This window comes from Cylas formicarius, unplaced genomic scaffold, assembly GCF_029955315.1.
Source record: "Cylas formicarius isolate icCylForm1 unplaced genomic scaffold, icCylForm1.1 PGA_scaffold_5__7_contigs__length_24384050, whole genome shotgun sequence".
Taxonomy (NCBI): Eukaryota; Metazoa; Arthropoda; class Insecta; order Coleoptera; family Brentidae; genus Cylas; species Cylas formicarius.
The window spans coordinates 21,991,979-22,015,722 of NW_026844341.1; the positions used below are offsets into that span (position 1 = coordinate 21,991,979).

At 38.9% G+C, this 23,744-nt stretch overlaps 3 protein-coding genes and 2 non-coding genes across 15 annotated transcripts in view; 2 read left to right on the forward strand and 3 right to left on the reverse strand.

The window, feature by feature from the left end:
* The window catches only part of LOC132702575 (antichymotrypsin-2-like), a 37,075-nt gene extending 34,595 nt beyond the window's left edge, over positions 1-2,480 (reverse strand). For 5 of the 9 annotated variants that reach the window (XM_060671308.1, XM_060671315.1, XM_060671312.1 and 2 more), the window contains exons 1-2: positions 215-456; positions 8-128 (exon numbers count right to left, since the gene is read on the reverse strand). In XM_060671308.1, coding sequence (XP_060527291.1) covers positions 8-118 — 111 coding nt within the window. In that variant the 5' untranslated portion in view covers positions 119-128; positions 215-456. Of the gene's footprint in view, positions 1-7; positions 129-214; positions 457-2,297 lie in introns of those variants that run through there. The other 4 variants (XR_009618904.1, XM_060671311.1, XM_060671310.1 and 1 more) reach the window with 3 other exon arrangements.
* Positions 1,036-1,176, forward strand: LOC132702707 (U4 spliceosomal RNA). Its single transcript, XR_009618946.1, has one exon. It is a non-coding gene; the product is annotated as a U4 spliceosomal RNA (small nuclear RNA).
* Positions 1,915-2,055, reverse strand: LOC132702706 (U4 spliceosomal RNA). Its single transcript, XR_009618945.1, has one exon. It is a non-coding gene; the product is annotated as a U4 spliceosomal RNA (small nuclear RNA).
* A 354-nt stretch (positions 2,481-2,834) lies between the features above and the next one.
* LOC132702580 (GPI mannosyltransferase 3) lies at positions 2,835-5,467 on the reverse strand. Its single transcript, XM_060671321.1, has 6 exons — positions 4,845-5,467; positions 4,575-4,785; positions 4,365-4,515; positions 3,909-4,292; positions 3,464-3,856; positions 2,835-3,390 (listed from the first exon to the last, which is right to left on the reverse strand). The coding sequence occupies exons 1-6, from the start codon at positions 5,088-5,090 to the stop codon at positions 3,297-3,299; spliced, it is 1,479 nt and encodes a 492-aa protein (XP_060527304.1). The 5' UTR covers positions 5,091-5,467; the 3' UTR covers positions 2,835-3,296.
* Positions 5,468-5,814: 347 nt separating this feature from the next.
* Positions 5,815-14,592, forward strand: LOC132702579 (centrosome-associated zinc finger protein CP190). Of its 3 annotated transcripts, XM_060671320.1 has the most exons (10): positions 5,815-5,937; positions 6,166-6,607; positions 6,663-7,010; positions 8,138-8,647; positions 11,140-11,352; positions 11,412-11,552; positions 11,613-11,830; positions 12,380-12,581; positions 12,639-12,752; positions 12,820-14,592. In XM_060671320.1, exons 2-10 carry the CDS (start codon positions 6,184-6,186, stop codon positions 14,232-14,234), a joined length of 3,585 nt encoding a protein of 1,194 aa, XP_060527303.1. In that variant the 5' UTR covers positions 5,815-5,937; positions 6,166-6,183; the 3' UTR covers positions 14,235-14,592. The 3 variants fall into 3 exon arrangements, with proteins under 3 accessions (XP_060527303.1, XP_060527301.1, XP_060527302.1); XM_060671318.1 differs by having other exon boundaries at positions 12,380-12,752; XM_060671319.1 differs by lacking the exon at positions 5,815-5,937 and having other exon boundaries at positions 5,952-6,607; positions 12,380-12,752.
* Positions 14,593-23,744: the final 9,152 nt, after the last annotated feature.

Consider the following 23,744-nt stretch of genomic DNA (forward strand, 5'->3'; position numbering starts at 1 on the left):
CACTAACCTTGTAAAGCTGTGCGGTAAATTTGAGGTTACCGGCAGCAAATTCCTCCACTGCCGTTTCGGAGCACACGCTGGCCGCCATCGCGGTCAAAACTACCAGCGCAATTTTCATTTTGTCGTGTCTGGAAACAGAAAGGACCCTCATTGCAGTGAAACTCCCCAAAGCAGTAACGCTAAAGACGTTTCGTGACGTTTAAAACGGACTCACCACAAAATCCACAAACCGGAATAACACCACACACGGAATAAATTGTTAAAGACGCTTCGCCGGTTTTAAATATACAGTAACCGGTTTCGCAAACCACAGGTTTTATTGCAGATTTTCCCCAGAACCTTCCGCGCTATTTTGTCAACAGGGAGTGGACGCGTCTTTGCAAAATTCGAAACAAAACACTAAAGTGGCAACTGCGTCGACTATAATAAAAACTCTCATGAAGAACCACATAAACAAATGAACAAAACGCGGGAAATTCCAAATGTAGAGCGAACGTGTGGCCACTGAACTAAAGCGCCAAAATGGAAGATTATAATTTCCAACAAAGTAGCGAATTCTGGTTGTAAAAATTTCAACAATACCGCAAAACCACAAAATCGTCGACACAACAGCTTAAAACGGTTGGGTAGAAAATTTATGCAAATACAACAATATTTTCTAAGATAGAAAATGGGTATTGGAAACGTTTCCACCAGCTCGTTAAAATCAGCGTTAAGGTCATAACCGACGTATTTATTTCGCGGGGATTGCTGTTATTATCCTACACAATTTCACGGAAATATAAGTTTTAATGCATTATAAAAATAGGTGAATCAGCTCCCACAAACGTTTGAGTCCTGCTGTGGATGAATAAAATATACCGATTGCCGTTAATTTTATTAAAAAAAATTGCATGCAGCGCCATCTGCGTTTAACCACTCGCTCCTTGCGGTACAGCGAGTCCCCTTGTCCCACGATAGATGGCCGTACAGATCGAAACACTGCTCTCACACGCGAGCAACAATATAAAGGAACATGTAAAACGCCAATTCTTTAGCTTTGCGCAGTGGCGATATCGTAACCGATGAGGTTTATCCGAGGTGCGATTATTGCTAGTTGAAAACTTTAACCAATACCCCGCCATGTGCACGTGAAAAACCGTGCGCTACGGCAATTTTTGATAGTCTCCGAGGAGGCTTGTAATTTAATTAACTGCAACTCTTCAACTTTCGTACATTTAGGACAATATCTGGCCATTTGAAAAAGACCCATTTCAATACTTTTTGATGCTAACATAAGCGGCAGTACCCACTGAAACCAGTCTTAACGACGATTCAAAATTCATTTGAATTATTGTGTCTATATGTCGTTTTCTGTTCTAGTTAATAGTTGGCTGTGTTGTGGTTTTTATTGAATCATGATTTTATCAAAATAAGCGTCACGTATTCGGTTGTACCAGTGACACATTAATTTGTTTAAACTAAATACCTGTGTGGAAATAGATATTTCAATATTCAATTCAACACAAGTAAATCTACCAATCGATGTCGCAACTACTATAGAATAATTATAACAATACTTCCATTCCTTTCCCGTGACCTGTCTGTCATGCATTTAAATCTTAAACTATTCAAATGAATCGTATTCTAGCGAATTCGTTTATTTTGATACTGTCGGTCGATCGGTCGTCCTGTATTCAGTCACTTCAGACCGGTCAGGGCGGCAGCGAGAGCGAACAAGGTGATCGAATCGTTACGAACAACGGGATTCGATCGTTCGATCCTATGAAGTGATTGAATCAAAGTGATCCGAATCAATCGCGATTGACAACTCAATGAATCAGTCTTCTAAAACATCAAAAACTTGCCAATTCGTCGGGCAAAACGTTTACACATAACCGAAGTTTTTCGTTATATTTAAAATTTTATTACAAGCCTCCTCGGAGACTACCAAAAATTGCCGTAGTGCACGGTTTTTCACGTACACTTGGCGGGGTATTGGTTAAAGTTTTCAACTAGCAATAATCGCACCTCGGAAGAACCTCATTGGTTACGATATCGCCACTGCGCAAAGTTACTTTATGAATCTTCACCCCTTGTCCTTATACAAATACAACCAGATCGTGACGGTACAAACAAACCCGAGTCGCCCTCTGTGAATGAAAATTCCAACCATTCCTTTTGAAAAATTGCAAATTTTTTCCATAGGACCTACTAAACTTTATATTAGATTTATATAGCCGCCCAGAAATTAACGGTCAAAATAAAAACCGCTCAAGCCCACAACATTAATTAGACGTTACCACAAACCCACTCACCTTGTATATGTGTCGTGATTTCTGATGGGTAATCTTCTGCAGACTGCGAGGTGAAGGACAAAAGTGTAATTTTGTATAGTCCCAAGCCGGCTATCCCCACCAGATCGACGAAGAAAAACGCCCAAAACGCGTTTGTTTTAACGTTTAACGAATATTTTGTTTCCTTCAAAAATCGGTTTCTAAAAATCGTTGCTACCAATCAACAACGATGTGCATACATAGTCGCGTTTATCAAAGGTCTAAATGTTAACACTGTTGTTTGTTTATAAATCGATTGCATTGGGTTTTTATGTGCATCGATAATTTTATTCAACTTTATAAAGTGCTCTCAATTAACAATAATATAAAATTAATAAACCAGGTCAATTTATTTTTAACACATACACAATGAGGTAGGTGTATTTTAAAAACATATTAAATTCAGTTCATGGCATATGATATGAAGTTCAAATGTAAAAATATTAAATATACATATGAGTGTCACAGAAGGAACGTCACTTTTTTATGAACGAATATTTAGCACCAACGCGGGGAATAACCGTTGTAATAAATCATGGTCATTTCTTTGTTTTTTTTTTGTCATTTTTCCCTTATTGAATATAGCAACATTTTTAAAAACACTTAATACAAAAATATCACAACAAATTAAAAAAAAATTCTTTCGAAACTGCATTAAAAAAGCTTCTGGGTGCTAGATATTGGAAAAAATGAAAAAAAAACTTAATGAATTTCCTTTTTCTTAGATTTCCAATTTAGGAATTTTGTTGCTTTTGCATGAAATTTTCATTTATAAAAAAATACTGTCTATGGTCTGTGACGTTATTTGCGGAACTGCACAACAGACCGCTAGTAGTTATACGTTTTTATCATTTCTGATCTGAAAAAAGCAGATATTATTTCCGCTTGACATTTATAGGGTTTATTACAAAGTAATTTAGATTTTGTTACAATATTTAATAGACACAGATGAGCAAAATGTTTTCTAACCTCCAAAATTGACTACAAATCGAGCCTCTCGTAAACCAAAACGAACCTTCCTATTCTGGAAGATACCGGTATGTTGCAATGGAAAATTTGTTTTATCCTTTTGTATCTAAAAAAATAAAACTTATATTTATAACCTATTGACCGCATATTGTGGATATATACAACAAAACTGTTCCTACCTGGTCAGAATATCGCCTCCTATTATGGGCAGCAGATTATCGAAGCAAATAATATGAGATGGAAGCGGTTCTTTAGGTGGATAGTTCTGTCGCAACCAACCGTTTGGATTTTTGTAAAAGTAGTCAGTTTCGTCAACATAGCCATGTACTTCGTTAATGTTTGGGTTGCAAGTCAAAAATCTAGTGGTAACGTTAACGTGTAAATGGCTGTACAATGGCGTCGAATGACAAGGCATTAAGAATAGAAAACTGCTATTGTTAGGATCCTTGTTGGCAATGTCCCTTAAGCCATCCATAACCTCCAAAGTGCCCCTTTGGTGCACAAAGCCCAAGTACCACGTGGGAACCACATTGCCCAAGAATATGATAGCCGATACAAGCCAAACGGACCAACTAAACAGTGTGTTACTTTAGGCTCAGTAATTTCACAGGTATACATACTTACACGTTAGCCTTTCGGCTCCAAGCTGATAAAAATCTCGAAGATATATACAGCATTATCGGTAATAGAGGTAATAAAAATCTAAACTCTTTATGGTTTATGAAACTAAACACAAACACGGAAAAAACAATCGTTACTAGCATTACCAGCTCATTGATATGACTATGTCTATTTTTTATGACCACCGACACGGCCATGGCAAAAGGCAAGATTTGAATGCCCAAGATGGCCGGAATACCGCAGGACAAGTACCAATGCCAAGGCTGCTCTCCATAGTTTGAAGCAATATTTTGAAAAATGTTGATTTTGAAAAAATTATAGGGTGATACAATAAAGGAACCATGAGCCAGACTGTCTATCAGCACTACCAACATCACTACAAAAACCCTGCAACAGTTGAAAATTGAAAACCTCATCTGATGGCGAGCGACAAAATCAAAAACTTGTTGCTGAACTTACCCAATCGGAATATATCTGGTTACCATTAGCCTTACACCACTTTTTTCAGAGATACTTAAATGGAAAAGGCACAATGGAAGCCATATTACCGCGCTGGTGGGTCGAATCATAAAAAGTAGGGTCACTATCCAAATAAAAGTACAGCTCTCCTCTACAAAAAGAGAGCTGTCGTTAAACCACCATTAAATTAAATAACTACTAATAATATACTTATGTCTTTCTTCACCCAGGGATATTTTGACAAGGCAATGGTGCTTAGAGAACATTCAAAACTGTTAATAAGTGTTCGAGACGCGGTATAAAATAGAAACCATGAACTGGATATACTAAAAACTGCCCAGTTCTTTGTCCCTGACCATCTATAAAAACACAAGTCTGCATAGGAGCTAAGGACAGCTTGTAGTAATCTCGGTCCAGATATCTGAAACACGAAATATGTTTCAGACCATGTCTATGAGCACAATAAGATTAGAACTGCACCAAGAAAAAAGCCGAATCTAAGCCAAACAAATAAAGGGACTTGTAAAATATCGCTACTAATAGGGGATGTATGTAACTCCGTATGCCCAAAACCCATTCCCAAGTGAGATAACCATATCCAAAGACTAGTTTATGTGCTACTTCCAATGATTGCCAGTATTCGTCCGGTACAAAAAATGATTGTATACAGAAAACGGAAAGAATTCGCACTGAAAGAAAAATTAGAAAAACGTCCAAGTTTTCCATAATTTCGCTGAAAGGACTTGATAACCTAAAAAGCACACGGGAAAAATGAAAGAAAACGAAAAAGCAGAGCCCAATTTAATTTAAAAATAACCGGCTCAAACTCCAATTTGTTAGGATATTTTGTGGATTCTTCTTCGTTCACTCTTTTTCAGTGTGTTTTATGGCCACAAAAGTAATAGCGGTATCAGTCAAACAATTATATTAAATTTGCGTTATAAATATATTGACTACTACTTTATTTTAATTTTCTGCTTATTAATGCGTTCGCTTTGCCAAGTTTTTAAAATGCACTACTTAACAATAAAATAAAATTAGTTTTAAGAAATGCAAGTGCCATGCACCACCTACAATAAATTCCTACAGTTATGAAATGTAAAAATTGAGGTACCAAGAATTAAGTTGATATGTGTCAAGAAAGTAGAACTCTGTACCGATTCGATCGAATTTTGTCATAAGAGTCCTCTGCCACATACGCCAACAACGAACAAGGCACGCCTGTTCATTGCTGCCAACGACACAATAATTCACGATAATTCGGAAACACTTAAACCGGATTAGGAAACTCCCCACCGGATGAGGCTTTGTGCGGTACACTGGTTTCTAAAATTTTCACTTGGAAACAGTTCTGTTCATGATAATTATACCAAGTTACTCGCTGGGGGTTCATTTATATTGCACGAAAGCCCAGGGCCGTTTAATAAATCAGAAATGGGAGAAATATTTCGAATTTGCCGGGCCGACGATGGCGCCACCTGCAGGGAGCACCGTCAACGTAAAACGTCGATAGTTCGATAAGTTTGGAAGCTCGTATTCAAGATGGAGCTAACATTTTAATAAGAAAGAAAAGGTCAGTAAATTTAAATTAAATCCGATGATAACGTGCAGTTTTTACCGTCTTTGGTGTACGCGGTTGCGGCAGGTAGTCGCGGGACCTAGGGCCCATTTGGAAATTGATGGAACGCCATGCTCCTGAAATGCCGCTAAAGTTGGCTTCCACTGTCATTGTTTTGTTTTTATTGGACGTGTTTACGTTAATGTCGTTTTTAGCGTACGTTATCGTCATGCCTTGTTGCAGTTCGGGCGGTTCGTGAAAATGGTTGAGACCACAAAACAAGTGAGGGTCGACAACTGGGGCATCTATTTTCTTCAGCGCCTTCAGTTGTTTTTTAGCAAAACGGATTACTGCGACCTAACCCTACAATTTGAAGGCAATGTGCAGCTCAAAGTGCACAGGCTAGTGATGAACGCGTGCACCGAATACTTTTCTTTTTTGGAACAAACGTGCCCCGCGCTAGGCGAAAACACAATAATGATGCCGAGCGATTTGCAAGCGGAAGTTATCGTGCCCATCGTGAACTTCATGTATACGGGAATGTTGGAATACCATCCCTCTCTATTTGACAGGCTTTACAAGGCGGCCGAAATGATGAACATCGCGATCCTTACTAAGCTGCTGGAGGCTCAGTTGAGCTCTATTAAAAAGAAAAGCGATTCGCCCGCGCTATGGAATTCCCAAGGTAAAAAATGTCTCAGTCGAGCGACGCGGAGGTGTCACGTGGTTACGGTTTCCAGCGAAAAAGTTGATTTCTGCGAGAAGCACCCCCCCGCCAGAGATGCCGACGCCACCGGCGGCTTCGCCGGCACCAGTGGCTCGTAAATTTACCACCACCTCCCTGAAACGGAGGGCTGTGCAAGCCAGCGTCCAGGCGATTTCTCATTCGGGATCTGCTTCCGTGCCTGAGTCCAAGTGGTCGGCCGCACCTCCCGCGAAAGACTTCTCGGATAACGTGCCCAAACCGACCAGATTCGAGTGGCCCGACGACGATTTGCCACCCATGAACTTGATGGACAGCAGTTTCGACGATATATCTTTGACCAGCAAACCGCTTTGGACAAAAGAGGAGGAGCAGCAGCGCGCGGGTAAGTTTTTTTTAATATGCACCGGATTTTAGGCCCACCGTTCCCACTTCAAAAATTTATTTGATATTGATGGGAATGAGTTTTTCGAAAAAAACAAATAATACCATTGAACAAAAATAAAAACCTCTTTAGTGCTTGGAATAACATTATTATGATCCGAAGAACATTTTTGTATGAAACCAAACACTTTTTTGAAAAAAGTGCAAAGTTTTTGCGTAATATAATGCAAAATCTCAGAAACAAACCAAACCAACGGCAAGTCGAAATAGTGATTTTTCTGTGGTGCCCGACTGTTCAAACTTCTTCAAATAGACAATCGTTACAAAGTCACACTTTTTTTAAACGTTGAATACGATAAATTATAATATAGAGGTGTATGTACTTGTTTTTAAAATATCAACACAACACAGACCACTAAAGTGAAAAGATAAAATTTAAAATACGTCAAAGACGGTGAGATTTGTAAGATATGTAGAGGAAGAAAATATGAACTTATTTACTGGTCCACGAAAATTATACTCTTATAATCTATAGGAATACAAGGTGTGGTCAAAAAGTAAAATGGCTTAAGTTTTATCAAAGCATCAAAGCAATCTCTACCACTTATAAAGATTTGCTTTGCTCAAAGCTGTTGTCAACATTTCAAGTGTTTTGCTGTTTTACTGTACTCCATTTTTTACACAAAGTTTTATGCAAATTCTTTGTTCTATTTTTATTGACAGCAGAAAATCGCCGAGCACACAAACACGTCTAACGTTTCTGTCTCGCAAAAAAAGTAAACCCGCAACCTAGCTGAAACTGTCAATATATGTTAAGGAAATGTGGTACCAACATAAGAAAAAAATATATTGAAGATCGAATGTGCGTAGCCCGGCCAATTACAAGTCACCTTACTTTTTGAACACACCTCGTATAATATTTTAAAAGGATAAGTTGTTCCAGGGAACTTTTGTTTTTTGATATTTTTCACAAATTCTGTTACATATCTTATAAATTCTCAGTCCTGTTCTTCGAATGGACACTTTCCATAGCGGACAAAATTGGCGGAATCATAAGTGTCCGTTTATGGTGTGTCTAAGTGTGTTGGAGACAGTTAAAAAGCGGCCTTTCCATAACGTCGTGCTTAGGTACTTCAGTCGAAGAATCCAGAGTGGAAATCAGCCAAAAGTCCATCTCCGACGATCTCGTCACCGAGAACAAGGTCAACGTAGCTTACGATGACGCCGCCCAGCAGTCGTTAAATCAGAAGAGGAAAGCGGAGCAGCAGGTCGCAAGAATATCCCCGAAACGGGTGAAAGTGAGCGAAAAAGAAAATGCGACGGAGACGACGATCAACGTCAAGGGAAAAAACGCGGCCGATTTGGATCACACAAAAATCGTTTCCGAGATTTTGAAAAAGTACCCGGGGTTGATGAAGAAGAACAAGAATATCCGGCTGAAGATAATGACGAAGCCGGACGCCGCCACCAAAACGTCCGCCGCCGTGCCTAACAACAAGCCCAAAGCCGAAGAAAAGTCGAGAAATGTTAAGGAAAATAAGGCGGAGAACGCGGCCTCACCGCCGATCCCAAAAAGAATGGAGAGCTACGTCAAAAAGGTGTCCGACGATGGTCCCTGGATCTGCATGAAATGTTTCGGTAAGTAAATTCTTATATTGGAACGTAGCCGATTGATTGTTTATTTACTTTACGGGATACAGGGTAGGTCATGTAAGGTAAAAAATGCTGATAACCGTATTTCAAACAAATTCCGAATGTTATTTAGAATCAAAAGGATGGCCTTTTTCGCATTTTTAAAAATTTTTGTTAAAAGTTAGTAATTCTGATTTTCTTTGCATTTAACCTAAATCTCTTTATAAATTTAATCAACATCGAAACAAAGGTAGAATATCAGCATTCATTAATAAAAAAACTTATTTTAAGTATCTACTGCAAGGAGCAATAATAATTGTGTCCCATATCTTGCGCACACACTTAAAAAAACAAAAAACACGTCTCAGCGCTCAGATCGAAATAAGTAATCAAAAAAAAAAAAAAAACGTTCATATAAATGTAGGTATCAAAAAGGTTCATTTTTTCAGAAAGTGTTTTTAAAAGAACACTTTTTCTTGTTCTTGTTTAAATTAAATTAAAAAACGTTTGCCCTGAAAACACATTTTTATGTTATCGTTTACCTCGCTGTAACTTGAAAACTATTTGGTTTATCAAAAAAATGTTTTCCATAAACCATATGCATTGAAGATCAACGATTCCTTTACTTTTTCATATCACGGCCGCCAGCGAAGTAGCGAGAATGGGTCGAATTTGCGACTTAGCGGTTCCGGCCTGGGCTTAGGATCGTTGCTCTCATAGTTGAATTTTTTTATTAATTAGTTTTTATATAGGGATGATATTGTTTTATTATATTTGACATTAGTAATTATTTATATTATATTTTGTTGGCAACAGTTCATATTAAAATAATAATACTTACGTGTACATAGAAGCCACAATAAAAATTAAAATTATATCTATGATAACATCTAAAGTTAAGTAGAAGTAATAAGTTAATCGAAAAACCCCTTCTTCTCATTCCAATCTAATATTGGCGTATATCTTCTGCAAAAATAATAGGTTATCGATTTATGAAGGAAATTGTTTCAGTGTCCGATAAATTAGAGATATTTAGTGTTGGTCCGGGATCATTTTTGTCTCGCTTATTGCTATATATTGATTTTACACATTTACAGGGACCCATACATTGAATAAATTTTCCTTTGCAGGAACACAATGGCGCGTTACGCCTAAAATGTTTTGCGTAAATTAAAAAATCCCATTTAACGGAAAATTAAATGTCTCTCTACCTTTTTTTAAATCGGCAGGTGTTTAGAACTGAGGTATCATCTTCTAATGTTATTTCGGTTATCAGTACATGTGAAATTTTTCATTGAATTTGAATTTTTTTATTTGAACGGACCTCATTAGGGATCGTCAATTTTACATTATATGGCAAAAGCTTAAGGTTTCCAAGTATAGTTTCATTTATTGAAATTTGTGTTTCGTGAAATGTGGGTGCTTTGTCCAAAGTTGGATTTTTGACTTGGCCGCATGATGGGCTAACAGTACCAAGCCGATATGTTTAGGGGTAAATTTTTTTCCATTTGAACTCGCAAAGATGACGTCTTGAAAAATATTAACCGGCGGACCAAAGGATAGATAGTTGAACGTTTCCTTAGAAAACCCGTAGTAAACCTGTTATGTATTGTTTTAAGTGATAAGTTTTAAGTGATTCTGTCAAGTTCACCTATGTCGTATTTCTTCGAGTTTTAATTTTGTTTTCCATATTAGTGGTCATGACTTTTTTAAACGTTTTGTGGCAAAGTACGCATTTTTAAACTCGTATATGATTTGTACCAGTTTTTATGTCATGATAAACTTGTTCCTTTATGAAAGTTATGAAAAGATGATATGACAAATTCCCGACCCTAGGATTGTAAGTGAACTATTAAATGAAGAGTTTGGACAATGTTGGATTGGAACCAGTGGCCTTCGAAATTGTGTGGTGCCAACTCCTCTGGATTTTTTTTATGAGGGATATTTAAAGATAGAATTTTCTAAACCAAAGCAGAATTGGAGGAAGTCACGCGGGAAGCGTTTTACAGAGTTAATGCCATTCAGTAAGAAAAGGAATTTTCAGTGTATAACAAGTATTTAGTGCATTTTGTATTCCAATACTTATTGCGTTCTGTTTAATAAAATAACTATAATTCATCAATAATACACAAAATTCCAATAAAAATATTAAATGGTTCTTAGGTTTCGAGTTTTTCACTTAAGTTATTTTAAATTATCCTTATTCTGTCTTATCTTTATGTTGAGTTCCATTGTTTATTAAATAAAATAAGCAACACAGACTCTTTTAATCAACTCCAATAAACATTTTGCCCATTCTGTCCAAAAAAATCATAAAGCAACCAATTCAGCCACACGTAGAAACATATATATATATATATATATATATATATATATATATATATATATATATATATATAAATTCGTCCTACTGCTAGGTGTTTTTTACCCTCTTAAGCCATTTTTAAGTATTCGCGCTTTGGTAACCCTCCCCCACCCATGTATCATCGCTCTTTAAGGTGACAGCGATCGACCGGAATTCGTCCTATATTACTTATTCCGCAAGCACATGACCGACGTGCACAACGAGGAGTTCGACAGTTCCCTGTGCAAGTACTGCGGTCATTACTGCCCGACCGACGTGACGATGGCGTTCCACCTTTTCACCAAGCACGGTCTGAAACCGCCCGCCTCGATCACCTTCTCGAAATGCCCCAAGTGTCCCTTCATAGGTTCGTCATCTCGCGTTCGTCCCCTTCCGCCACCCTAATATCGCGTTTCCATTTTCAAGCGATCTCGCCGGAACGGATGACCCTCCACATCCCCAACCACCAAAAGGACGAGGTGCAGTGTCTCAATTGCAAGCTCTGCTTCAGGGACAAAAGCCGGCTGATGAGCCATATCAAGATCACGCGCCACCTCAATAAAAACGGTACTGCCCGGTTAAGGTAAAAGGGGCGCTTCGCGCGAGCAATTCAACTGGTTTTTGCAGCGGCAAACATGTTCGACTGCCAGTACTGCATGAAGAAGATGCAGTCGTCGGTGAGCCTGTTCACCCACATCAAGGTGCAGCACCTCAAAGAGGCGGCGAACGACGGAATCATCAGCCTGCACGAGAGTTTAGATGTCGACGTCCAGGGTGCCGACAAGAACGACCGGGAGGCGGAAGAGAGTGGGGGCGTGGACGCGCAAGCGCAGCACAAAGATAAGGTAGTGATAGTAGTAGAACTATATACTTATAGCAAAATTCGTTACTGTTTATGTTCTAACTAGATCAAATTGGCACTTTTGCAAAACAATATTTTTGCGGATAACCCGTGTGATTTTCGTACAGGATGTTCTACGTCGGAGGCTATTCATTTGTTTTTTGCGACCCTAAGAAGGCATTGAGTTGTATTCACTACACCCTAAGAGGGCAGCCGCTTATAGCGATAACCAAATCACGTTAAAGAAAATTAACGTCATGGTGTTGCCACCGATATTTAACGTTGCATTTTAATAGCCCGGAGTGAAAGTGTCTAGTGTATTCTGAAATTGATTATCGATTGCCCCCACGTTGGGAAACACCGGTCTAGACTATGGACAAAAGTTTCCCGAATAAATGGAAATAAAAATCTTTATCCGCTGCCTACTTAAATGGAGAGCCCAAAACGCTGAAGGATTTTAAAACTAAACTAAACCGGTTTCAAATAAACGAACGTTTTTATAATCTTAAATTTTTTTTTATTGAACTTTTCGCGAAATTTAATATGCTTTCAGGTTAAAATAATTTCCAACGTCAAGGTTGCTGAACGGGCGCAGGCCGGCGAGGAGGAAGAGGAGGAGGAGGAGGAGGCGGAGGCGGAGGAGGCTGCAGCGACGACGGCGCCGAAAGGGCAGACGGAAAATGCGGAAAATGCCGCGGCAGCGGCTCCGCCCATCAGCTCCGTCGACGTGCCCCAGAGTATAGCGTCAAATTTAGGTAATGAAAAAACCGGTCCCCTGGGATCGGACCAAACGCGCGTTTCCCGTTTTCCAGCCGGCCTGGTGGACATCGTGGTGCTCGACGAGAACCAGCAGTACATCCTGCAGCAGCCGCCGACCGAAACGGGTCAGCCGGAGTACATTTTGCCGGAACTGGCGTCGAACGAAGGTTGTGCAAACTCAATCCGTTCGGCCATTTTGCCCGTCTAGTCTATCGGAGAGTTTCCGTGTTTCAGCCCTGCTCCAAGCGGCAAACGCAGAATTGAACTCCACCGACGAACTGGTGATGGTGCTCACGGATCACGATTACCAGGACGAGGAACAGAACCGCGGTCAACCGGACAACTCCAACATAGTCGTGCTGTACAGTCACCCAGTAGAGGGTCAGCAGGGCCAGTTCATTACGTCGCAGGGGAACCTGATGGTGAACTCGCAGACGGGCATGCTCGAGATCCACAACGGTACCGCCATCGCGACCACCGCCGGTCAGATCATCGTCAGCGAGCCGGTCACGACCGATTCGCAAGTGGAGTCGATCGAGATGATCAGGAAGGAGATCGAAAATCACACGGAAATGCACGCCAAGTCGAAACTCGTCCACGAGGGGCAACAGCAGAAGTTGCCGATCTCGCCGGCGCCTCAGCAAGTCGAGCAGGCCGAACAAGAAAACCATTTCGCCGACCAGACGGAAGCGGGGAAGGAGGTAGTTGACCAAGATGTGGCGGATACCGTTCAAGAAGAACCGATGGAGGTAGAGGAAATTGGACCCGGATGTTCGTCTCAAGCGGTGGAGCAATCGGAACCGGAAGGTGCGAACGAGAACGTTCCCGTCGCGACTGATTCGGACACCAACAAGGAGTTGGTGATGCTGAACCAGAGCCCGGAAGAGAACCTCATCTTGAACGATACTTCCGCGTTTCCTGACGAGGAATACCACGAGAGCGAGCAGAACGTGGACGAGGAAGAGGCGAACCCGGCGGGGGAAGAGCACACACTAGAGTTCTCGGACGCCACTCAGCAGCCGATCGAGGCGATGGAGGTCAGCGAAACGGAAGAGCGGCCAGGCGAGGACGTGGTGGACGCTCGAGTTGAGGAAGATTTGCAGCGGCAGCAACAGCACGTCGACGAGCAACCTGACTCGGAGAAGCAGATTTGTCCGCCCGAAAAGTCTGGCGCTCCCTCTCTACCTCCTCCTCCTCCTCCTCCGCCACCCCCTCATCATCTGTTGACGCCTCAATCCGAGCCGGAGACTGAAGAGGCTGGGGAGCAACGCGCCATGGGCGTCGATGCTCAGATTGAGGGCGAGCAGTTGCAAGAGGAGGAAGCGACGGAGGAGCTTCAAGGGGAGGGAGCAGCGGAACAGTTTCACGAGGAGGAAGCGGCGGAAGAGTTTCACGAGGAGGGAACGGCAGAGGAGTTTCACGAAGAGGGAGAGGAGGAAGAGGAGCCGCAGTCGCCCGGCGAGGTGATGGCGAAAGGCCAGAGAAATGTGAACCAAACGATATTGGAGGATTGGGAAGATACGGATTCGCAGCAGTCCGAGAAACAAACGCCGATCGCGGATGCGAGAGATCCGGCTCACGTGACCAAACTGATGGACGACTGGGAGGAGGAGGAAGAGGAGGAGAAAAAGCCGGACGGTGAGCACTAGGCGGGCCGGGCGCTTCGAAAGACTCATCGAGTGTAGAGTAAGTGCAAAAACGTGTATACATGACCATAAAGAAGTACCGAGTGCGAAATAGTGGGTGCGGGCGGTGTGATTTTACTTTATATCAAACCACAGCGTGTGTCTGGATTTATATTTTAAAAAGTTCCTTATCCTGTTTTTTTTACAAGCACGTGACGCCCGTATTGATACAAAAATCAAAAGCTTTTGCGGTATTGCGTAATTAAGGGTAAAGGTGAGTTGAAAAGTTGCTGTAAATATTTTGGGTCGATTTGTATAGAGAAACGCATGTCCATACATTGATTTTACTGATTTAAGATGACACGTACTTTTTATATATATATAAAATCGTGTTCAGTAATGTTTTGGTCTTATCATTTCCTCCCTACCTACCAGATTTTGGAAATGAATCGGAAAAACAATTTATTACATGGTTATTTGAAATAACGAATTTGTTTGATAAAAATTTTAAGGTTTAACTGGATTTTTTTCTTATCGCTATAAGTTGCGAGCGGTAGTGTTGTTATTCCGCGTGAAACTTAAACTCAATTAAAAATTATTTCGCCAAAGAATAACAGCCACTAACTATATACACACTAGCGATGTGCCGAGTACGGTTTGACTCGATCCCTGCTTTGTACTCGCCTACTCGAATACCACTTTATTTTGATTCGAGTACGCCGGACTCGAATCAGAAAGATCGATTCGTACTCGCAGACTCGATTTTATTCATGCGGGTCCAACTGACTAGAGGGTTTAGTATATCTCATTTTAGGTCAACTCGTTCGTACTCGTAAATAGTTTACTTACGCAATGAAGTGGCGCGGCGGGCAAGTTTGAACCTGCAACTTTGTGTTTTGATTTCTTTGATTTGTGTTAGTTAACAGTTATTTCAGAGTGACTTTATTTAATTGTTTAATCTACTATAGAATGGCGCCGAAAAATACCTCAGTGTTTTGAGAAAGTGGACGGCAATAAGTGCAAAAACTGTGACTCTGTGTTTAAAGATTTGAAAAACACAACTAATTTGTTAAAGCACCTAAAAAATTCTCATCCTATTATTTACTCGACTGAGATTGACAATTCTTCAATTATCTCCTCTGCTCAAAGTGATTCCGATTTATTAAGTGTAGCTTCTGGTTCTGGCTATGGAACACCAGTCCACGAGGACAACAACACCAATCTATCCCAGTTGACAGACGGGGAGACACCACCACCACGTAAACGGCAACTTCAGATGACGTTTCCGTCTAAGCAAGCTCAGAAGAAGAACTCTAAAAATGTGGATAAAGCATTATTGAGAATGGTGTGTGTTGATTTTCAGCCTCTTGAAGTCGTTGAGAATACAGGTTTTCAAGAGTATACTCGCGCGCTTAACCCTAATTATCAGCTACCTTTGCGAAAGATTCTTTCGGAAAAATTAATTCCGGAGCAATATTCTACGCGAGAGATGCTTAAAGTGACAGATTACATTGCTTTGACAACAGACTTGTGGACCTCCGATAGCAGCAAAAGCTACATGACCCTGACAATTCATTTCATTTATGATGGCAAGTCTAAAACTTTAACGTTATCCACCAGGCAAGTTAAGGATGCCCATAAGTCAGAAAATTTAGCTCGAGAAATGAAAGATATATTGGAAATCGAATGGAATATTTTGTACAAAATCATTTGCGTCGCGACTAACAATGCGTCACCACTGTTGTGTAGCTCATACATCGAACTTGGTGATTCAGGATACCATCTAAAACAATGAACTATTAATTCAATTGATTGAAAAGTGCCGAGCAATAGTAGCCTATTTCAAAAGAAGCAATAATGCTGGATATAAATTAAAACAGGTTAAAACTAAAGCTAGATGTCCTGACAAGATGGAATTCAGTGTATTATATGCTCGAACGTCTCGATAAGGTCAAGATACCTCTTTCCGCTGCGATTTCTTCATTACCTGGCTGTCCGGATAACCTTAACGAGGATCGAGGTGCACGAGTGCCTTTGTGTTTTAAAACCTGCGGAACAAATGACTGGTATTATATCTGGCGAGCAATATCCAACGTTATCCTGCATCATACCTCTTAATCGTGGAGTACAAACGGCACTAAGAAGTTGCAGTTCCAATTCCGAAGCCGCCAGCAGGTTAAACATAAAATTACTGGATGTTTTCGATAGAAGATTTGGCGGACATGAGATCAATAAAACTGCTGCTGAAGCAACATTCATGGATCCAAGATTTAAAAAAGCTGGTTTTGGCGTCGAGACAAATGCAGATTCTCAAAAATTTGTTATTGACGAGTTGATGATGTTGGAAACATAGGAATATCAAGCTCAATTCCAGGTACCTAATAGATCTCTACTGTCATCTAGTGTGTGTGCCTACTTAATGTAAAGTTAAAAAAAGATTTGATTATAATGCTTTCTATATCTAGTATTAAAAGAATTGTTTAAAGCTGTCTCAAATTAATAGAATATTATCTAGACTCTAAGTTGAGAAATTTTTTAATTATTTTCCATGTTTTTCTAATTATCTCCTTGGAATTCCTATGCTCTTTGTTTTTATTTAATGTTTATAATTATCTTTCATTAAAAATATTGATTTACCCATTATTATTGTGTCAATGCTTAACCCTCTGGACTAGAATTTCCAGAGTCGAATTTTGGACTCGAATGCTGGACTCGAATTTCCAGACTCTAGTCCGCCCCAACTCGAGTCATATTCGAATACTAAACATAGAATTCGAGTACTGGACTCGAATCATGATTCGAGTACCATATAAACTGACTCGAGTCGACTCGATTCACCGAAACAGCGACTCGGCACATCACTAATACTATTTATATTTTCTCGCTACACGGTTCCTGTTTTGAGACGGGTCAACTATACTTTTATAGCCTGATAGCGATAGAGGTCGAATATTCGAGCCGTTTTCCCGACTCTGACATCTGCGTACTTCTGAGTCACAATATCAAGGGGGTTTAAACAGAACGAAATATAGGGAGTTTATTTTTAAAAGCTAAATGACAGTTTTGAAGTTTAATTTTATCCTTAAAATATATTTTTTTTAAGACTGCTACAAAACAAATAAGGGAGATTAGACATAAACATTATAAACGGCGACTTTAACCTGTGAGTAATCTTTCGTCCAATTTTAACTACTCTGTGAACTGTGATTAGTTACTATTCATTTAAATATGAATAAAATAAACGTCATTTATACCGTCAATTTAAATTTCGGTTGGTTACAATGAGTAATTATAAAATTCTATTTCTGTGCCGCTACAGAGCGGGGCACTGCTTGAACTTTTTTTGTTCAACTAGAAAAATTAAAAAATTGGGCGAATTTTTCAGCGTCTGAGGTTTGATATGATACGATATGGGGGTATTTTCGCATATTTTCGAAAATTAAATTGCGATCTCCCTATATTAATGCAGCGAGATGTTGAAACAGTCGCGTCTCGCACTAAAACTTATCTGCTCTGTTTGTTCTCCGGTTTTGCGTTTACTTCGCAAATTAATTTTTCTGTTCTCGTTCTATCCGGGAAAACAAAAAGTCTAGAAAAATCAACCGAGAAATTCAAAAATGTACTCAAAAACCGGGTGTTAAAAATGAACTATAAATACCGGGTAACTATTTTCTAAAACTAACCAAAAATCTCTTGTTGATATTCCATATCGTGTGAATTTGATTTAAATTAGACGTAAGAAGATAAGTGTAGAAAAAAGGAGTTATTGAAGTAAAATGTAAAAAAATGTTGCGTTTTCTTTACAAAAAACCCTCTATTGTTTATTTACAACATGGATGGCTATGTTTTTTAATATTTAGGATTTATCTTATGCAAGTTGCAAATACGAGAGTTTTGAATAGGCAAACTCAGTTAATGAATTACTTAATTCAAATTACAATCTGTAAAAATTAGTAAGTAATGGAAAATAATGAAAAAAAAATTCATTGTTTTGGTTGCTGCGTTAGACTTACATAAGATCTGAATGTACGAGATTATCTTTCAGAATATGCCATTTCTGGAAGGCGAATTGTTATGGAACACGCACGCAAGGCGCAGACCGAAATATTATCAAATTCTCTGCTCTCCGATATAAGTAGGAAAGTGTGTAGGGGATAGGCGGTCCGATAAAGAGTCCTTTATAAACCAATCTGAACGATTGCTATCGGAAAATAAGCTAAGGGTGATGGTTATTGCCTAGGGGACGCGCATGGATTGCGGCCAAAATATTTTCAGATATACATCGCGGTACACAAAACTGGGTGTACCGACAACATTGAAAAAGTCCCAATAATAGAAGTACACGTTAAAAGTTTGAATAGAAAATAAAAAAAAACGAATTACATATTTTGGGACTGAAAAAATGACCTTCTAAATATTTTTTTAACAATAATGTTTAACAACAACAGATCACTTAATCAGTATTGAAAATTGATAGTAAATTTTTAATTTTCTGAAAACGACGATCACTTTAGAGGTCCTGAAGCAAAAAGAAAGCTCAGTCATACCACAACTGTATATACATCATCTGTTATGCAAATTTTTTCAACTGCGCGTCTAACATAGAATTTATTACCGAAGCCAATGGTCCCAAATAATAACCACTTAAATGGATCCCTTTGCCAATTATATATCGTCGAATGAAAGCGCGGTGATTCAGCGAATGTTCATAAATTGATAAGGGTCGTCGGGTCCGGAAGATAAAGGATGTTCGGCTGTCGAATATCCAATTTTACTCATTGCCCGTTTTTTATCATTATCTCCACTCTAGCGTGTACTGGACTTTGAGCCTAATTGATCGAATGCCCCTTGCTGGCTTTAACAAAACTAAACGATTTCTTATGTTCCAAACTACATTCTCATCACCCACGGGGAGAACACGATTAGGGCCGGGAACCTATAACCACCAGTGAACTAAAGTTTAAAGTTTTCCCAGGTTTGGCCTTAAATACTCTGGAATATTAGTGAGACCGTAAAATTAACACCCACCCACCACACCACTCTGAAAATAAATTTAACAAATTGGGGTGGATTTTAGATGTCTGCAGTTTGATAAAGGCACGCCTGTCACCCGAAAAGGAACAAATCCCTTTAAGAATGGGGTTCCACACTCCCACGGCGACGTAAATTTTCACAAGGGTACACTGCCGTAGTCCGTATATTTCCCTTTCGTTTAAGTATTCCGAAGGAGTTGTCAACCTCGCGCGGGGCAGTCCCGGAATGAAATACCCCCAAGTCAGCGAAAAGATTTGAACCCGAATTATTATAGACGAAAATGATTGAACGTCAAAACTAAGCGTTTACGACCGCGTCGAATTGTAACGTTTCAATTAAAACTTCTCTGGTTTGATATATGGGTAATTGGTACGGCTTAATACCGACGTGACAACAGCCAGCACTTCATCAGGACGCTGGTCGAAGTGTTTGTTACGAACCAAACCGCACACACCACTCGATCATCAGGCGATGAAGTTTCAAGGGCACGCGATCTACTGCGGTGTCACGTGACTTTGGCGCGGAACACTCGCAGACCATCTACTTAACTTGTCGACGCTGTATTCGACGTAAACTTTTGCGGGTTTACTCCACGTTACTATACAGGGCGGATGACGGTGAATGGCTGGCTTAAAGGTAGATAGAAGAAATTCTAAGAGATTGTGATATAAACTTGCAACGGGTAGAGATACAACTATCCCAATATCTCGAGTAATTAAAAAAAAAAACAGACAAATAAAAGTTTGATAGTGTTTTGCTATTTCTAAGGATAAAGATGAATATAGCTACAAGTTACAAGTGTTAATTAACAATAATAATAATTAATAATGTTAGATAAATAACAAATATATAAACGATAGCAATCAACGAATACGTATTAAAAGGTATCAAAAGAAGGAAAATCCTTAATATTGTAATATGCGGGGCGTAGCAATTTGTTTTTACAGTCGAAACAAAAGGACTATTTGATGTAAGGGACAGTCGGTGTGCAGGTATTTTTATGTTAAGATTCCGTCTTAGGTTGTACTAAATATCTGAGTTTCGTGAGAGCATATAAAGATTAGAGTTGCTTTTTATATGTGGCACAACTTAGTAAGTACAGACTAGGAAGTATCAATGAAGAGTGTTGTGGAAATAGATCTCGACATGGAAAATTCCACGGTTTAAACAGTATAGTCCGTAAAATGCGTTTCTGCATCCGCACACGGGGAACCTCTCCAAGAAATCAAGGCGTAGTTGAGACAGGAACTTTCGCAAAATCGATGTAATTTGGTTGTGAATACACCCTGTATAAAATGTCCTTCACATCTCGTCGAACTTCAAATTTTCGGCATACTTCGGTAAATGTCAAAATTTGCACTGGTAATTGCAATTTCAAATTACATTTTTCAAATATCTCGCGCCCCCTGTATTATAGACGACACAGTTTACGATACTGAAATTGTAACCCTTGATATGGCCTATTCAAAAGATCTTTTAAATTTTTGTCCATAATTAAAACACCTTGTACATATTCGAAAAAAAAAATTTTTTCCGATCGGATGAATGGCTTTGGAGGAAGAGATGTTTTTCTGGATGCCAAAATAACGACAAAAAAAATCAAAAATTAAAAAAAAATACTTCGCGTTATTTTATTGCTCCCAATTTGAAGAGTCTAAATGCGGGTCCAGACGTCTACTTCGCTCCCAAGTCTTTGAAGCACTTATTATATTTTTTAATATTGCACGGAATATCATGAACACCCTGTTCAACACTTAAAAACCGTAAATACAAAAGTTTAATCTGTCTATATGGGCTATATCGTGATGTAAAAGAAACTGACATTTAAAACAGATTTCAAATTATTGCCAAATTTTTTTTGCATTTGCGGCGCACCATGTATATTTTTGAAAAATTGTCAAGAACAAAAATTTATGGAGTCGTTTCCTTTGCGTCTTCCGGTTCAAGAATTTTTTCGGTCTTGCAAACGGTTTTTGAAAAATGGCCTTTTTTGTAGACCCTTGCACACGCGCTTTTTAATTTTTTTAAAATACTTCCCGACCCTCCAGCCCCCCCATTTTCAATAGGTTCCGTCACGGGACAAAGCTGCATATATGTGCCAAGTATGAAGTCAATTGCTTCAAATTCAAATATATTGTTTACTTACTCTAGGAAGCTGAATATACATTTATTTAATTACGTAATAAATGGAACTGAAGTTGACTCGATTAAGTGAAGTTAAAGATTGTCCAGAATATATATCCCCATAGACTTTTGACCGTCAAGTACTACCAGACAAGCTCGTGGAATCCTCTTTGAAGGTTAGGGGGCCTCTGCATGGTACGGTGAAATCTGTGGATACACTTCGTTAGATTATTGACTGTTTTTTGCTTCATCCTTGTATTTTGTACTGTATTTTTATTATTTTTCTCTTATTTATATATTTTGGTAATTGAGTGTAAACCTGTTGAAATAAATTTGCTTATTATTATTATTAACCAAAAAATTCGGTTTAGTTTGTTCTCTCTTGTAGATAGAGAGGTTCAGAAGCGTCGAAAAACTAATACACACACTGTACTAACTAAATTTCATGGATCGTTCGTAACGACTCTACTGGATCAAAATCGAACAATCAATAAAATAGAACGTCAACGCCGCTCGTCCCCCAACAAGGAACTGGCCTACTTCGCATTTTTTCAGGGGCCTCGTTTCCAACAATTGACAATAGAGGGCTCTCCGCACGTCACTACCGCACAGTACACGCCGACTAATTTTTGAACCATCACAAGACACAGTTCATTTTTTTAGATTTCTAAGGAATTGGTCCGAAAGCAAATAACTGAATATTTATTTTATAATTTTACCATACTTTCTAATTTTTTTCTGCGGGTATCATCTTGCAAAGGTTTTCTTTTTAGACTAACGTTATATTTTGCTTTTAACTTTCTCAGCTTACAAAAATCTCTAACTACCCAACAAATCCATATACTTAGCTTTATAATTTATTATTTGGGGTTCGCAGATGGGTTCTGGCATGGGTTCTGGAGAAGGAGTTTTCTCTAGAATTTCACTTGTGGGATTCGATGTTGTTGCTAAAAGCTCGGACAATACCTGCCGAGCTTCTATTTTGTCATTTTTGGAATGAAGTCTTTTTGATCTAGATAATCCTACTTCTGGTGGCGGCTGGTGGTGGGAACAGCAGTTTTTTAAAATCTTTTTTAAAGGTAAACCTAAAATTTAAATTTTGTGGTTAATTTAATGTGTTACTCAAGATAAACAAATAACTAATAACTCATTTTGTAAGTCTCTTTCGTAATCATTTTCAGTCAAATGAACTGAGCAGACATAGGTAAAACACCTATATTATTATGTGTAATATTTACCTCCTAACTAATAACACCGCTAATTAGCAGCACGGACACACAACTATTAAGTCTTTGTTTAAGGTTAAGAATACTGTTTTTCTCAGTTCTAGGCACACAAGCACATACAATTTTAAAGTATTTGTTAAAGCTTAAAAACACTGTTTTGTCCAAGCTTTTTTTTACAGAAATACAATTAATACAAACATAGGTGCACTACTCACTAGTTTAAATTCTTTTGATTGTTCAAAGAACGCAAAATACAATTGACAGAATACACAAAAACCGTTAGAGGACTTCGCTTACGTCACAAGCGATCACGTGCGATCGATAATTTTAGGTTTACGATTCTTGGTATTCACCAACGCCACCGTGAGCAGCTGGACTAACCAAATTGTATGACGTAACGTGGCGGGAATTTTGAATGAATCAAACAAGAAATAGGCAAAAAAATAAAAAACATAATCGAAAGTTAACGAAAGCACTTTTCGTAAACATTGGGGAGTTAGGTTCAAACTTTAAGAGTTAACCATCTGTTCGGATTGAATGGAACCTAGCAAAAGTACGGAATAAACGTGAATTAAATCTTTGTTTTCGTCAATCGACCAATCAATTTCCATCGTCCTCGATTTGAATTTCTCAAAATTGCCCCGCAAACTATCATTTGCGTCGAGGTCGCTTCCGATTTAAGTGGTAAATATTACTCTATGTCATCCTCCCACTGAAATCGTTATCTTATCTTTTATAGAGATCGTTTTACCAAATTGACGGTAATCGGATACTCCCCAGTTAACCCTTGTTTGTGTGCGTCCACGTGCTCTGCCTTAACGAAGCGTTCGGCCATAAAACTCCGCGCAAAGTCGTCTCGTGTCATTACCATGTCTAGGAGTTCAACGGTCTGACATTTAAGAGGAGTTTTCCCGTCACATCTTGCATAAAAAACAGTGTTCTCTTACTGCATATGACCCAATAAAAAAATCTGTTTCAAAATCTTCAAAAACCATTTCGTTGAAAAACGAATAATAAAACTTGGTTCATTATCAACTGCATTTTGGGGATAAAATGTCAACTAGTGTTGGGCAAACTTTGACTTTTATTAAAAAAAAAATGAATTTTTTGATTTTAAATGATTTTTTGTTAAATTTCATGTTACAAAATA